This window comes from Nomascus leucogenys, chromosome 14, assembly GCF_006542625.1.
Source record: "Nomascus leucogenys isolate Asia chromosome 14, Asia_NLE_v1, whole genome shotgun sequence".
NCBI classification, from domain to species: domain Eukaryota; kingdom Metazoa; phylum Chordata; class Mammalia; order Primates; family Hylobatidae; genus Nomascus; species Nomascus leucogenys.
This window is the reverse complement of record NC_044394.1, coordinates 5,264,745-5,280,387: the sequence shown is the minus strand read 5'-3', so window position 1 is coordinate 5,280,387 and position 15,643 is coordinate 5,264,745. Positions and strand designations below refer to the sequence as shown.

General features: G+C 41.1%; 1 protein-coding gene across 7 annotated transcripts in view; it reads right to left on the bottom strand.

Annotated features, from left to right (window-relative positions):
* The window catches only part of PCTP (phosphatidylcholine transfer protein), a 101,245-nt gene extending 86,118 nt beyond the window's left edge, over positions 1-15,127 (bottom strand). For 6 of the 7 annotated variants that reach the window (XR_004033329.1, XM_030827699.1, XM_012503284.2 and 3 more), the window contains exon 1: positions 14,873-15,127. Coding sequence is in view for 6 of the 7 variants with exons in the window: in XM_030827699.1 (XP_030683559.1) it covers positions 14,873-15,121 (249 nt within the window). In the remaining variant the exon portion in view is untranslated. Of the gene's footprint in view, positions 1-14,418; positions 14,441-14,872 lie in introns of those variants that run through there. The other variant, XM_030827702.1, reaches the window with a different exon arrangement.
* Positions 15,128-15,643: the final 516 nt, after the last annotated feature.

Sequence of the window (15,643 nt, the reverse complement as noted above, 5' to 3'; positions counted from 1 at the left end):
ACAATGGTAAAAAAGCAGGCGCAGGCCCTGCTCTCAGGGATCTTAAATTCAGGAAGGCAGCAGTGCTAGAGATAGCTATAACTGCCATCCAGGTAATCTAAATAGGGTAAGAAGAGTTGTGTGATAAATGATGCCTTGCAAGGGCGGGGATGGGGAGGACATCTATGTAATCAGGTGATCAGGAAAGGCCTCTATGAGAGTTAACATTTATCAGAGCATCTTGTTCCAAATGTTAGAAGAAGCCAGCCATAGGAAGATAGGAAAAGCCTGTTCCTGGTAGAAGGAAGCTCCTCAGATTGATGGGCTGGCATCTTTAAAGAACCTGGGGTCTGGAGAACTCTGGATAAAAGAGAGAGTGGCAGGAGCTGAGGTTAGAGAGGTTGTCAGGGCTGGACCCCAAAGACTTTGTAAACCAGGGTAAGAGGTAAAGATTTTATTCTCATTGCTATGGAAAACTAATGGATGGCTTTAAACAGAGGGATGATCAGATCTGATTCAGAATTCAGTTTAAGAATGACCCAATCAAATTAATTTTTTAAAGATGATTCTTGCTGCTTGGTAGAAAATAGATCATAAGAGAACAAGGAGATGGGTGAGAAAACCAGTGCAATCGTTCAGATAAGAGATGATGGTGATTTGAACAGGGAAGTAACAACAGTGATGGCGAGGAGTCAGTGATTTAAGGATATATTTTGGAGGTAAAGTAAAAAGGAATTCCTGATAGATCCTGGGGAAAGGGAAAGCAAAGAATTAAGGATAACTTTTATAAGCCAAGTTGGGCAGATGGGAATGCCATCTTCTAAGATAGAAAAAAACTTGGAGAAGAGGTGATTGGTGGGATTTTGGGGTAATTAAGAGTTCTCTTTCGAACAAGTTGAGTTTAAGATGTTTGTTAAGCGTCCAAGTAAGGGTGTCACATAGGCAGCTACAGTTCTCGGGAAAGGTTATATTTTAAATAGCCATGTGGCGTAGTAAAACCCAACACATTGTTTTATCAATTCCAAGACAGAGTTTTTCAACAACTGCTTCTTTCTGATTCTGTATAAAAGACTGAAAATGAAAAACAAATAAATCTGCTTCAAATCACGTAAGTTCTTTTTATTTGGAAAAAGGCCTTTCTAGATTCCAAAGTACAAGACAGTTCCCTTGTTTTCTTGGTAAGCCATATGCTTATCCATGAGGGTCCTGGCCTAGAGTTGTCTCCATCACACATTCCACTCTCTGTACGGTGACAACTTACAATTCCTGACCCTCAGCTTTGCCTAAAGGCTCTATTATTAAAATTAAAGCAACTGCTATTAGATTAATTTCAACACAAAGGCAAAGAAACAAATGAACAAACATGAACTTTTGGATGAACTCTTGCATCCATACGCTAAGGCCGTGTTACTGGTTAATCATGCATGAATGAAGCCCTCTCCTTAAACACTGTGCCATGGACTGAGGGGAAGTCAAGGAATAAACATGCTGAATCTTTCTAGAGATCCTGAAGCTTTAAGGGTCTTCTGGCTTGGGTGGTATAACCTAGGGATAAATACATCCCGGTTTAGGAATCTCAGATGTATGTGGAAGTACCTGGCAAAAAATGAATGTAAAATTAAAATTGAATCCATAAGAATCTTCCAGCTCTAAAAGCATGTGATTTTATACCAAGAATTTCCAACCAGCAAATATCAAACTAGTCTATCTGAACCCCTTATGTGCCATGCCATGGATGCCCCAGTCGAAGGGCAGACCTCAGGGTCTGATGAGAGATGTCAGGAAGATAAACATCTTCTCTCTCTTGCCCCCTCCCCTCACACACACAAGAGAACTTAGTAAGGATTTACACATACCCACACATTTACACTCATACACACTTGTTTTCATTAGTAGGCTTTGGGAGGGAGACAAATAGCAATTATTCAAGAATACTGAGGCCTTGTTTCCTACACATTCTAAGCAAAAAGAATTCTTATGTGTTAAGATAATGACCTCCTCAACCTTTAAATAAGTTAGCATTGGATATCTGCATAAATCAAAACACACTGTTCCCTTACACTGGTTCCCTTCTTCTCCTGAATGTAGTTACAACCCATAGTGACTTCCATCCTGTTATATGGCATAGAAAAAGAGAACAGAAAGTTCTCGAGGAACAGAAAAATAGAACAACCATGATTTGCGTGAATACAGAAGAATGAACTATTGTGACAACTTCCTTTAAACATTCCCTTCGAGGCAGAACTGAGCAATGCCAGAGCTCCAGAGGAACCAAATGCTCAATAACACGGCAACACCTTTCCTACTTCATCAATACAATGTCCAAGTGCTGAACAGCCTGGTCCACATTCTTGAATCAAAGCATTTTCTCACCCATTATTTCTTTTTAAAAAGGATCTCAGCAACCACACTCATTTTTACTTCATATTTTAAAAAATAAAGCCTTTTATAATTAAAAAGATTATAAAAATGACAAAAAGAATTTTTAAAAAGTGACATGTAACCCCATAATCCAAAAATATCTACTGATAATATTTGACCTATTTCCTTTAAGTAAATAAATATGTCTGTACGTTATCAAACGGGAATCACATGGTATAAATAGTTTGTATTCCTATTTTTAACTAAATATTATACTGAGGTTACGAAGACTCCATACCTAACTCAATTATTCTCCAAAAAATATTTGTTTTCAAATATTTTTATGAGAAAAAATTTCCAGAATATTCATGTTTGTGTAGAATACTTGGTCCATAATTCTATTTTTTTTTTTTTACTACAAATGCTTTCTTAGAGATAAATTTTAGGATAAGTAGATTAACAGTTTAAGGCTCTTTATACTTTTTACACACCTTGCAGAACATGTGCACCAAGCGTGTACTCTCACCAGTTCCAAAGGAGCATCTCACCAGCACTGGGCACCATTGTTTACACAAACAATTTGATATGAAAAAGCAAAACTTATTTGGCAAAGCTTTTATTGCTACTATAATAAGATCTGATGTATAAGATCTCTTGAAAATTAAAGATATAAATCATTTGCAATATTGGCTTTATTTTTCCAAGCTTACTAACATTTGAATAAATGACTCCAAAGAAGTTTACTCAAGAGATTCTTGGCTTTTCCTGAAGCTCCTCCAGAAAACCACCTCTAACAGTGGTTCAATTTCCTTATCTAGACTAAAATATAATGGATACTTTTCTAATGCTCCAGTTATAATACATTTAGTTTCCTACAATTCAAATAGTAAAAGAATTATGTTGGTAGTAGAGAATTAGCCAGTATCACGTACAGAATACAACTGCCAGAAGAAACATAAGACTTGATGTGGTTAACACTCCTTCTCCATATTAAGAGAACCCTGTAGCAATGTAAACAGCCAATAACTTCCCTGGTCTCCTCTGCAGGGAGAGGTAGCCATGTGACTTCTCCCTGTTTTAAATGTGGACATGATGGTTGGAACTGCTGCAACTATCCTATGACCAAGAGGAAATCAACATGAGAAATAGAGTAGAAAGACTCAGAAGGTTGCTGGCATCACTGATTGCTAAATCAATGACAGCAAACTCTACCAACAGGTAGAACTCTGACCTATTTATTAGGTGAGATAAACACGCCTCTGTTTGTCATTGATTGTTCAATTTTCTATTACTTGTAGCTAAAAACAATCCTAGTAGACATAGTGGTCCTTATCAACAATGCTGAATTTTATTTGAACCCGTCATCCTAGATTACAGTGAAGGTTAAGAAATCCCCCACCTTTTGTGTTTCATTAAGTTTACCGCGAAGATCCACTACCCTTCCCCATATGACTTAGATTAAGACTTACGGATGCCCCGGTTTACCTATGACAAGGCCAGACACAGACCCTCCAGATTTCCCTTTCTTTGTCTTATAAATGATTAGCTGAGCTGCCCACACCCACCGATCAACCAGAACAAAATGCTTGTTAACCCAACTGGTTGAACTTTTCTCCTTCCTCCAGGCCCCTGAACTTTGGCCCATCCTAAACGTGACCCAGCATACAGTCCCTCCTGAAAACAGGCTGGGCTCAGGGCAAAGTATTCTCTGATCTGCTATCCGATCACGCCATCCTTTCATCCCACATCCCCGCATACTGTTCTTTCTAACGTTCTTTGCTCCTCTTTATGAAAGAACAGCTCTGCAACTCCCAAGATGCCTGCAAAGCTTATTGGCAAAGCACTTTTCCTACTGTAATACTTCTTTCTGTAACTCCTTGAAATAATCCATTTGAATACAAGACTTACCAAGTCCAGATTTATTTTTAAAAATTTGACATCAAGGTAAAAAAGCAGGCTGACATAAGACTTATGAATATTTACAAGAAATATAATTATACGTAAATTCATTAAAACAATACAGAAGTATATAAATGTTGCTAAAATGCACTGTCAAGGAAAAGAAGAGATAATGGACACTTTAATGGATATTAAATTGAAGTACAACATTTAATTTTGCACAAACGCATACAAGACCCTACATGCCATGTTATAAAAAGTACTGTCTCCTTTGAATAACTAACTCAGAAAAAATATATAAATATACAAAAATATACATAAATATTATTCTATATAAATACAATATGTTATATATAGAATATATATTCATATATTTATATATTATATATTTTATATATAATACCAGCAGATATATATGTGTATATATAATGCCAGTAGGTATATATATTTTTATAGATACCTGCTATAGTACATATAGTGAATACCTGCTGGTATTCACTACATCTTGATTCCAAGAAGAAATCAAGCAGAGGCTTCTACTTGACTGCAGATTGGACTCTGTTTCCCTTGGTGATTTATTAGCAATACAGCAAAAGTCATGTATTTTGTATTTGAAGGAGTTTTCTAATCCCTTTGACCTGCTACAAATTCTTTCAATAATACTAGTCATTGTTTTTCTAAGGATGGTCCACTTTCCAAAGTTTTATATTCATTCTCTCATGTAACAGCTAAGATAGCCCTGTGATGTAGATAGGGAAGTTTGTGTTATCTCTACCTTTACAAAAGGAAATGATGCTTAGAGAGGCCAACTTACTTGCCTAAGTCCTACAGCTAGTAACAGGACAGACAGAAAGAAATGGTGTGTCTTTGCACACTGGCCCCTTCTATTCCCTACAATGTCTCCTTATTTAGCTGTATTTTCTCTGCATGTCATCCCCAAATCATTGTTCCAGACCACAACCTAATGATAAAGATAAAGAAGACCCATCACATAGGATCTTAGAGCAGGAAGGGGTCTTAGCTCAGCTGTGTAATGTGAGTGACTTGCCAAGAGTCAGCTGATGACGCTGTTGGTGGCGAAGCCTGGATGGGAACCCATTCCTTCCCTAAGCCAGTACTCCTGCTCCAGGCCACCCAGAACGGACCTCCCACTGAGATGCTCCCCTGAGTCCCTAAGCCTGGTGTGTTTGCCCAACAGGCCTCCAAAGGGCCAGAAGAAGTATTTTTTTTAGATGTTGCTTCTGAAGGGTTCAGAAAAGAACCAGGAGAAAGGCAGGTATAGAGAAAGGATGAATATTATCACTTTCAACAGATGAGGTACTGTGCGAAGTTTTTCCATATACTATTCCAAAGTGCTGTCTCATAAATCAGAAAAGCTAGTCAGAAAAGACAGTGTGGTGGTTGTAGCACGGGCTCAGATTCACCGTCTGGGTAGAATCTAAACTCTTCCGCTACTAACCTGCAAAATGGGTCTAATAAGTTTCTACTTCATGGAATGATTATGAGGATTAAACTAGATAATCCATCTAAAGTTCTATTATGTGGTGTACATAATAAGCACTTAGTAAATATTAGATATCATTCCCATTAATAAGGTAGGTTACTATTTCATTAATAAGGTAGGTATGATAATCTCCTTTTTCCAGATTAAAGAACTAGGATTCAGAACCGTAATGTACATTTTCAGGAAAACCAATATCTACAGTGAACCTGCTCTAAGCCAGGCTGGGCTTAATCATGAATACTTGCAATAATCCTGTGATGTAAGCATTGTTAACTCCACTTTATAAGTGAAGAAATGGAGGCTGGAGACAGGGGAATGCATGGCAAGGAAATCTGTTACTGTTATCACTAATTTTTGAGATGCCATTACTCTGGCTAACTTGTCTAAACATTAAACTGGCATATTTCTTAGCAATGGTGATTCAAATGCATGAAAAAAAACAGCTGTGCAATTTATTTTCAATTATATTTATAAGGTTAAAGTATTCTGAGAGATACTATTGTCAATAGTACACTTATTTGTCCCAAGCAGAATAAACTCTGAAAGAGATGCTATGTATTTACATATGAAATGTGTCAAAATGTCATAATGTTTGCAAATGACATTTGCAATCCCCACACAGGAGTAATCTCCTGTAGATGTCCCATCACCCAACCAGGCCTGGAGAAAGGCACCGCTCATTCCCTCCAATTTACGGTGTTTATCCGAATTTACACCACTAACTACAAGGCGGTCTTGATAAATCACATATTCTCAAATCCTGTGAATGCACTCATGAGTGTGCACTGAGTTCTCTTTGCCTCTCACAGAAGAGCTCATTTCTATTCCTCAGAGGGACAAGAAACCCCCCCAATCTATTTATCTAAAAGTTGTCCAAGTCCATCCACTTTGGGGCAAGTAATAGACTCAGATGGTATGAAAAGTAAGCATTTTTCATCAAAGTAAAGCAGTTCTAATAGCAGAAGTCAAAGCTGCAGCTGCTGCTGGGAATTATGTGCCAAGACTCTACAAGGACAGACAGTTGACTAAATCTGATTTAATATTTAAGACCTCTCTAAGAAAATGTGATAGGTCTAATCCCTAAGGGTTGCACACAGCTGGGTAAAACAATACTGATAGCTGATATTTACTGAGTATTTACTGAATAGCAGGCACTGATTCAAGTGCTTTTACATGGATTATCCCACTTAATCCAAATAATGATACGATGTATGGACCATCAGTAAACCCACTTTTCAGACAGGAAAACTGAGGCTTAAAGATGTTCTCCAAAATGTCTAGAAAAGGCACATTTATAGAGACAAAAACCTCCATTCAGCATTGTCCCCGATTCACCCGCTGGTTCACTCCAGATGTTGGTATGGTATTATGTCCAAGCATTCAGAATGCCTATACCTTTCCCTACAAGTCACCTCTCTTCTCAAGGGATTCCCAAGGCTGAATGAAATATCGGTTTTTTGTTTTATTAATAGCCACCTCCTGTAATCACCATACAGCAATCTGGTGAAAGACAGAGTGAGAGCATAAACCTTGGCTTATACCTGGAGACAGAAGGGAGGCATCTTACTCCTTCCTCTCCCCTCCTTCCACCAAACCTGAACTTTGAGACCAGCATTCTCGCATGGCCTCATACCCACAGGCTTATCCTAAGAGAGAAGCAAGGAGAGCAAAAAACTGAGGCTCTAACTTATCTATCCAGTTGCACACTCAAGGGAGACAGAAAAGAAGAAGCTGGCCTTGGTCTACGGTGGGAAGTAGAATGCCACAGATGGGTGTCCTGGAGACATGGTGGCCCTGCCCACAAGTAAATTTCAACTCCATAAGTGACCAGGGCTAAAGAATTATTCCATCAATCATGCTGGTAATCAGAAGGGTGAGAGAAAAGAGCAGAACAGTTTTACAATCCTAAAGTAAAGGGGCTCATGATGCTAATTGGATTATTATCCCATCTGGGGAAATAGGAGTAGGGATTTCACATCTATAGAGTGAAATCTGTTCTCCTGTGAGTTGGATCTGTGTTTCTCTCTAAAGTCCAAACTTTCTCTCAGCCCAGCCTGCCCAAATGCAGTTTTTCCGGTCATGCTGGCCTTTGAGAATTTTAGTAGGTCAAGAGCACAGGAAAGAACAGTCCCTGGGAAAGTACTGTCTGCTCCTCACCAAACTCTTTGATCAGAAGGCCTATTCAAGAGCAAAAACACAATGTAGGCTGTCCTTTCTCACAGTGCCAGACATTTAGATTTAAAAACTTAGTAAGTCAAACCATCAGCCAGAGCTTTTCAGTCCAACATTTATTTTGTCTAAATTGAAGCTGTGAGCCTCTGCGCACTGGTTTCACACTCCATGAGCATGCTGCAGTGGTTAATGGCATGGTAACGAAGCCCAAAGCTCCTGCAAGGCCTGCCTGCTGATCACCGAAAGAGCTTTTCTAAGTGACCTATGGCCCTTCTCTCAGGGGAACTTCTCAGCACTGCTCAGGGGACCACATTTACTCCCGAGTGGCCACTAACTTAAACATCAGGGAGAGGGAGCCTTAAAGTGGATGTTGCTTTTGTCTTAAGACATTTTTTGGTCTCACTTTCACCTTTCAATTTCCATTCATCTCATCTCTAGGGTATTCTCCTGCCTCTGACTTTAGCTCTCAATGTCAGAACTGCCTCAGCACCATGCTAGATGCTCCCCATCCACCAGTGGTTCTCAAAGTGTGGTTCCTGGACCAGTAGCATCAGCATCACTCAGCAGCTGGTTAGAAATATAATGCATAAAAAAGAAGAGTATCTATCTATCTATCTATCTATCTATACACATACATACATGAACATAGAACTTATTCATTGATGAGAATGTGGATCACATTGATTGATGTGTGTGATTAGTATACACACACACATATAATATATACGTGTGTATATATTCATATATACTATATGTGTGCATATATATATATACGCATATAGTATTTTCCACATATATATATATATATATATATACATATGTGTGTGTGTGTGTGTATCTCAGTTTCCTCATTTGCGAAACCAGGATACTACTTACCTTTCAGAGTTGTTGAGATGATTGAATGAAATGATACATGGCAGAATGGTTCTCAAACTTCAGTATATATTAGAATCTCAAACTTGAGCGTGCATTGAGTGTGCATTAGAATGTATAAACACACACACGCTTGTGTGTGTATATACACATATATACGTATATATGTGTATATACGTATATGTGTATATACACACACAAACGTGTGTGTGTATATACATTCTAATGCACACTCAATGTATGCTTTTGTGTGTGTACATATATATATATACAAATGCACACTCAATGCATGCTCAAGTTTGAGATTCTAATACACACTCAAATTTGAGAACCATTCTGCCATGTTATCATTTCGTTCAATCCTCTCAACAACCCTGAAAGGTAAGTATTGTCCAGGTTTTGCAAATGAGGAAACTGAGATTTCAAAATGAAAAAGTAACCGATCAATATCACCTGGCCAGTAAGTGGGGCCTGGCCCCTGGCCACTCTTCAATCCCATATCTACTCCAGTCCTGTGGGCCTCTTGTCTCCTCCTGGAAAATGAGGCAAGCTCAGCCTGGCTGAGGGACTAGAACCCAGTGTTCCCTCTATCTCAGTGGCTTAAAAGCCAGCATGCTCATATGAATCTCCTGAGAAGCCTATATATATATACACATTCATCATACACACACACACAACACACGTGTATAAAACAGTTTTATTATGAAAGATTTCAAACATACACGAAAGGAGAGAGTACGAAATAACCCCTATGTGAAGGGGGAGCCCATCAAAAGGACCACCCAAGCCCCACCCTAGAGCAGTTAAACCTGAATCCCTAAGGTAGGGCTTGGTGTTGTTTGTAAAGCTCTCTCAAGTGATTCCAACGTGCTTGAACTTTGAGAAACACTCTCAGATTCATTTCTCCTCCAGATATTTGCGTTATTCAAATCAGCCAAATGTTACCTCCACGGAGGGCCTTTCTGGACTCCCTTATCTGAAGCACACCACATCACCCCTGGCTACCCTACCATGCCATCTCTCTATCCCTTTATCTCGCTTTATTTTCTTTATAGCATTTTCTTTAAAGCACTTTATAGCATTTTCCACTGGACATTTCATCATATACTATGGGCTTATTCTCATCAATGAATATGATCCATGTTCAAGAAGCTCATTCACTGAAGCAGCAGCACCATGTTCCTTCTTCACCACTTATCCCCAGGGTCTATGAAGACAGTAGCACATGGGAGGCAGTTGATGAATATCTCCCAAATGCATAAATGAATGATAGAAGAACAGAGCTGAGACTCTCACACAGGACTATCTGACTCCAAAATCCATGCTTTTCCCACAATACCCATGGCAGCCCTGGTCTAGTTTCGCTGTAGCCTCCGGAAACAGAATGTAGTTCTTGTCTGGAAGCAAGCTGTGTATTTGGTACTGAGTTTATCATAGTAGACTGTTCATGTTAGTTATTAGTTATGAGGTCTTATGTGGCTTGCTCAACAACTCTGGATCTTATTTCCATTTGTAAAGTAAGCCCGTTCTTGCCTATCTTCCACATCTGTTTAGAAGGATAAGTGAAAACTTATATGACAGCATTTATAATTTGCAGCATCAAATAAAGTTATTATCATTACAACATAAAGAAGAAATAAGAAAGGAAGGAAATAGAGTAGCCAAAGAAAGAAGAAATAGTGGAAAAAGATGATGGTGTTGGACAGCATGGCTCAGAAGAAACTTTCCAGTCCAGAATTTTGTGATTTAAGAGAAAAATAAAAAACAAAAAAAATTATCAAAATGCTGTACATCAAAATTGCCCACTTGTCCAAGAACAGGATTCAGAATCATTTGTGTCTACTATAAAAAAGGACACAATTCTATTATTTTTATTTTAAAATACAATTTGCTACATTGAAATCTCTTTCAAGAGCCTCTACTCTCGTTTCAGTCTTTGACACATAACAGTAACTTTGTTACAGCATCATTTAAATCATGGTCACAGTTTTCTTTTTCCCTATCCTTGTTTCAAATCCTGTTCAAGAGCCCCAAGAAGCCACATAGCTTTGGCCTTAGGTTGGCCACCTCTATGCTGAGTGTGGGAAGCAAAGCGAAGGATCATCACAACCAGCTCGGACCACACAGTGGCAAGCATGCTATGCACAATCGGGTCCTTAAAGGACCATCAGTTCAACCGACGCCCATAACTTCAGAACTAAGCCACTAGAATCTTCAGGGAAGCCACTCTATCTTAGATCCATTTCCATAGATGGAAATCTGACCCATTGCAGATCCTCGATAAAGGCTGAATGAAGTATATAAACAAATGGTCTCTGGTCTCCTTTCTGAATACAGTACTTGTGATATTATGAGCTATATATATATAATATATACATATACATATATGTGTATGTATGTATATAAATATATAATGTACATATGTGTGTATACATATGTGTGAGGGGGTGTGTGTATTGGACACAGAGTATACACACACACCCACACACATACTCCAGTACTGTACATCCAATACACACAGACACACACACACATATGTTTCTATCCACTGTTCCTGGTTCATAACTCTCATAGCCCTCGTTACAGTCTTTTGTATGTTGGTGCATTTTAGGCCTCAGGAGTTGAGCCAAGAGTTGCAAGACCTTCATTCCAGGGAGAGTCCTGCCCCATATCCTGGAAGAAGGAATGTTGCATGGAGAGGCCAGAAGAATCTGGACAGGCCTTCTTGGGTTTCCCCAATCAGTCTATTAATATGAGCTCAGACCCTTTCTGTCCAGTCACATTTCAACTGTTGTCCATGCTTCAATCATGCCTAGCCAATGAAGTTTCCATAAAAGACCCAAGAGGACGGGGTTCAGAGAGTTTCTGGATAGCTGAACTCACAGAGGTTCCTGGAGGGTGATGCATCCAAGGAGGGCATGGAAGTTCCAAGACCCTTCCCCCATACCTCATCTTATGCATCTGTATCCTTTGTAATATCCTTTATAATAAACCAGTAAGTGTAAGCAGGTGTTTCCCTGAGTTCTGTCAGCCTCTCTAGTAAATTAATTGAATCCAAGGAGGGGGTCATGGGATCCCCTATTTATAGCCAGTTGGTTAGAAGCACAGGTAAAACAACCTGGGGCTTTCAACTAGCATTACAAGTGGCAGGGAAGAGGGGGTTAATCTTGTGGGACTGGGACCTCAACCTATGGGATCTGACACTATTTCCAGGTAGGTAGTGTCAACACTGAACAGGAGGACACCCAACTGATGTCCACTGCAAAACTGACTGCTTACTTGGTGTTTGGGGAGAAATCCTCAGACATTTGGTCACAGGAGTCTTCTGTGCTTCTGTGTGGCTGGTGATGTTGAGATAATGAAAAAAACACAGTTTGAGTTTTTTTCTCCAACACAGTACTGTACCTCCAATAATGAGGACTCACGCTCCTAAGGTGGTCCATCCCACATGCGGGAAGCTTTATTAGAAAAAGAGCATGTGTGGCTTGGGGAAAGAGTAGGGGCTTCATGGGCAGATGGACTTGGATCTAAATCCCAGTTTTATTCACCACTTCTTAGCCATATACTTTGTATATGCCACTGAGTTTCTCTGGACCTCAACTGCCTCGTTTGTACCCAAGGAAGATGGCACAGTGGTCTGGGCTGGCTAGAGGAGAAGATGTCAGGTCTATGGAAAAGTAATAGGAGAGAATGATCGAAATGTGAGTTGAGACCAAATTAGTTCAGTGTACCCACCAGGCACCATTTGCCTTCTGTTTGGAGAGGCAATGCAGGAGCATGTTGAAGGCACAGGACTGGAGGCAGACAGCTGGGTTTGGATCCTAGCTGGAATCTTGAGCAACCAACTTAACCTTTCTATGCATTCATTTACATATAGGTAAAAAGGTGATCATCATAGTACCTTATCATAGGGTTGATGCAAGGATTGAGTAAATCAGTACTTCCAAAACACTTAGCACCTGAATTATAAGAAATCATGCAATAAATGTTAGCTATTACAGTGATGATGATTATTATTTTTGCAATCAATAGGCCACTGAAAAGGTAGTGATAAGATCACTGCTTCTCAGATGTTTGATTGCACCGGAAGGTGTAGGATAGACAGGAGCAGAGAGGTTGTAGGCCAAGAAACTAGTTAAGAGGTCACTGCAATTCTAAGTGAGGGGTGCTGAGTACCCAAAGTAGCAAAGATAAAGGAAAGAAAATGGGAGGAAATAAGCCAGATGCTAGATACGTCTGAGCAGTTGAATCAACAAAACTTGGCCAAAGCCTTGATGTGGCTGGTAAGAAAAATGGAATAGCAGAGAAGATAAAAGAGTTTTGCCTGGCTGGGTATGGTGGCTCATCCCTGTAATCCCAGCACTTCGGGAGGCTGAGGGCTGAGGCAGGAGGATTGCTTGAGCCCAGGAGTTCAAGATCAACCTGGGCAACATAGCAAGGCCTCATCTCTAAAAAATAAAAATTAAAAGAAAGACTTTGTCTGAAAATGTATCAGTTTTCAAAGTAGGGTACCTTTTAAAGTTAACCTAAGAAATTAATTCTGCCTGTTCTAGACTGTGAGCTTCTTGATCATCTTGTTAAACCCAATGGTCCTAGTACACAGCAAGCATTCAGAGTTTGTTGAGTGAGTAATCCATCAAGTTATAACACCTGTATACAGAAAAAAAGTAAATATGGCAGCTCAGCCACTTGCAGTATCTGCTGTGTTCTGGATTATGAAAAGGCCAGCCCTACTAATTTGTAAGTATTCAAAGTGGCATGTCTTACAGTCCCACTAACTGGAGAGGGACGGACTGCATCCAAAGCAAATACATACGTATTTAGACAGGAAATTTCTTCATAATACCTATATTCTCCATTTATTTAGAGTAGGGTTTCTTGACCTTGGCAATATTACAATTTGGGACTGGATAATTCTTCCCCGGGAGAGGTATGGGGTCACTGTCCTGTGCATTGTAGAGTTATTTACAGCTATCAAATTTTCACACATATCTGACAGATTGGATTTGAACCCCCTAACAACCCCGCAACGAGGCAGGCAGAGTTTTCATTCCTGTTTAACAGGTGAGCAACTTCTAAATATTGCAAACATTTGTTTTCTGTTTTAAAATATAAAAATACTATATCTGATGTAAACAAAAATGCAATTGCCTAAAAAGGCAACCACATGTTTGACATTCACAAGATCAGGAACCCTCCAATCCCACCTCTGCTATTCACTTATCTGGGCCATTTCAGGAGTGACTTCACCTGGTTTAACCAGGTGAGCATGAGGTATCCTCCTAACTCTAACACTGTAATACCCTGGTCCTGTATTAGGAAACTTCAGTTTCACCCACATTACCTGCAGGCGACTTTTAACCTACTTGCCATGCTGCGACTATTACACAAAGCAACTGATGACAAGCCTTGGATGACAGGCCTAAGGGGCAATACCTTCCACCTGGATGGCTACCTGGTTCCAAAGACTTCAACAACCAATCCCATTCCTCCTACATCTTTACTCCTTCTGCCTGAAGCTTCAGACTCAACTTATTAAGAGCAACTTGGAAGGAAGGGGCAACAACCAAAAGAAACACTAAAGAGTCACTAAAATAGTAGGGCCCTTCTCGACAACCCCCGACACTCACCACCCTGCACATCCAGTCCTTGAAAAGTCCTGTTTCTTTTCCTCCTATATCAAAGCCCTAAGATACCGCCCCTCCCCCACCCCCAGCCCCCCACATGCCACTGGCACGCATTGGAGAGTGAGGATCAACGTCCCTTGCAGACTTGTGCACGGGCCTAGGAACCAGCTGACCCACGTTTCAACTGTCATTAACTTCTAACTACATGCCCCGTCGGTCCTGACCTGAGGCTGAACTCCTATGACCTTGCAACTCCCCTGGATCTGCAGGGCAGTCACTTGGAGGCACCGCCCCTGCGCTAGCTTCAGAGCTTGAGACAGGGTCCGGGCGGAGCTCCTTCCTGAGCCGGAGAAGACCCGCCCCTGTCCCTTCCGCGACTACCGGCCCTCACTCCCTGCGGGGAGGTCGACCCCGGCGCATTCTAGGCCCCGCGGTCCTCCAGCGGGTTGGCCGCTACCTTGTCCAGCAGCCGGTAGATGCTGATGCCCGAGGTCTCCACTAGGAGCTGCCAGTCGGCCCCGGCCAGAGCGGGCTGCTGGAGCTCGGCGCAGGCCTCCCAGAACTGCTCCTCCGAGAAGCCCCCCGCGGCCAGCTCCATCCTTCCGCAGTCCGGGCTCCTCCGCCTGGAGGGGCAGGCCGCGGCCACCCTCGGTGTGGGCCTCCTCGGGGCGGGGTGACAGGGCTGCCCCGGCTGCCCCAGCGCCATTGGCAGGAAACTGAGGAGGAGGCGGGGCCTAGACTGGAGGAGCGGCCTGAGAGTGGGGCCCTGGAGGGGCGGGCCTAGAAAAGCGGGCGGGGCTGAGCAAGGAGTGAGGAGGATAGACAAGAAGTAAAAGGAGAAAAATTGGACTTGATGTGGGGAAGGAAGGAAGAGCTAGAGAAGTGAGGAGGCTTCCAGAGGGAAGGGAAAAGGAAGAGGAAGGGAGACAGTGATGTCACCTCAAAAACAGCTCCTCAGTAACCCATCCCATACTCCCTGCTACGCCCATAACCTGCAGACCTGTTTGAGTGTCTCTCATTTACCTTTCCGAATAAAGTAGAGAAAGCCTCTTTGGTAGACATGAGAGGAGAGGTGGGCAGAGTAGAAATGCTGGAAAAATCCTAAGGGGTCAAATGCCAGAAGTGTATTTCAATATAATTTCTCTTCTTTCTGCTATACATTTTAAAACATTATTCTGAGATGAGGTCCATTGGATTCCCCAGAAGACTCTAGGGGTTCATGACACCA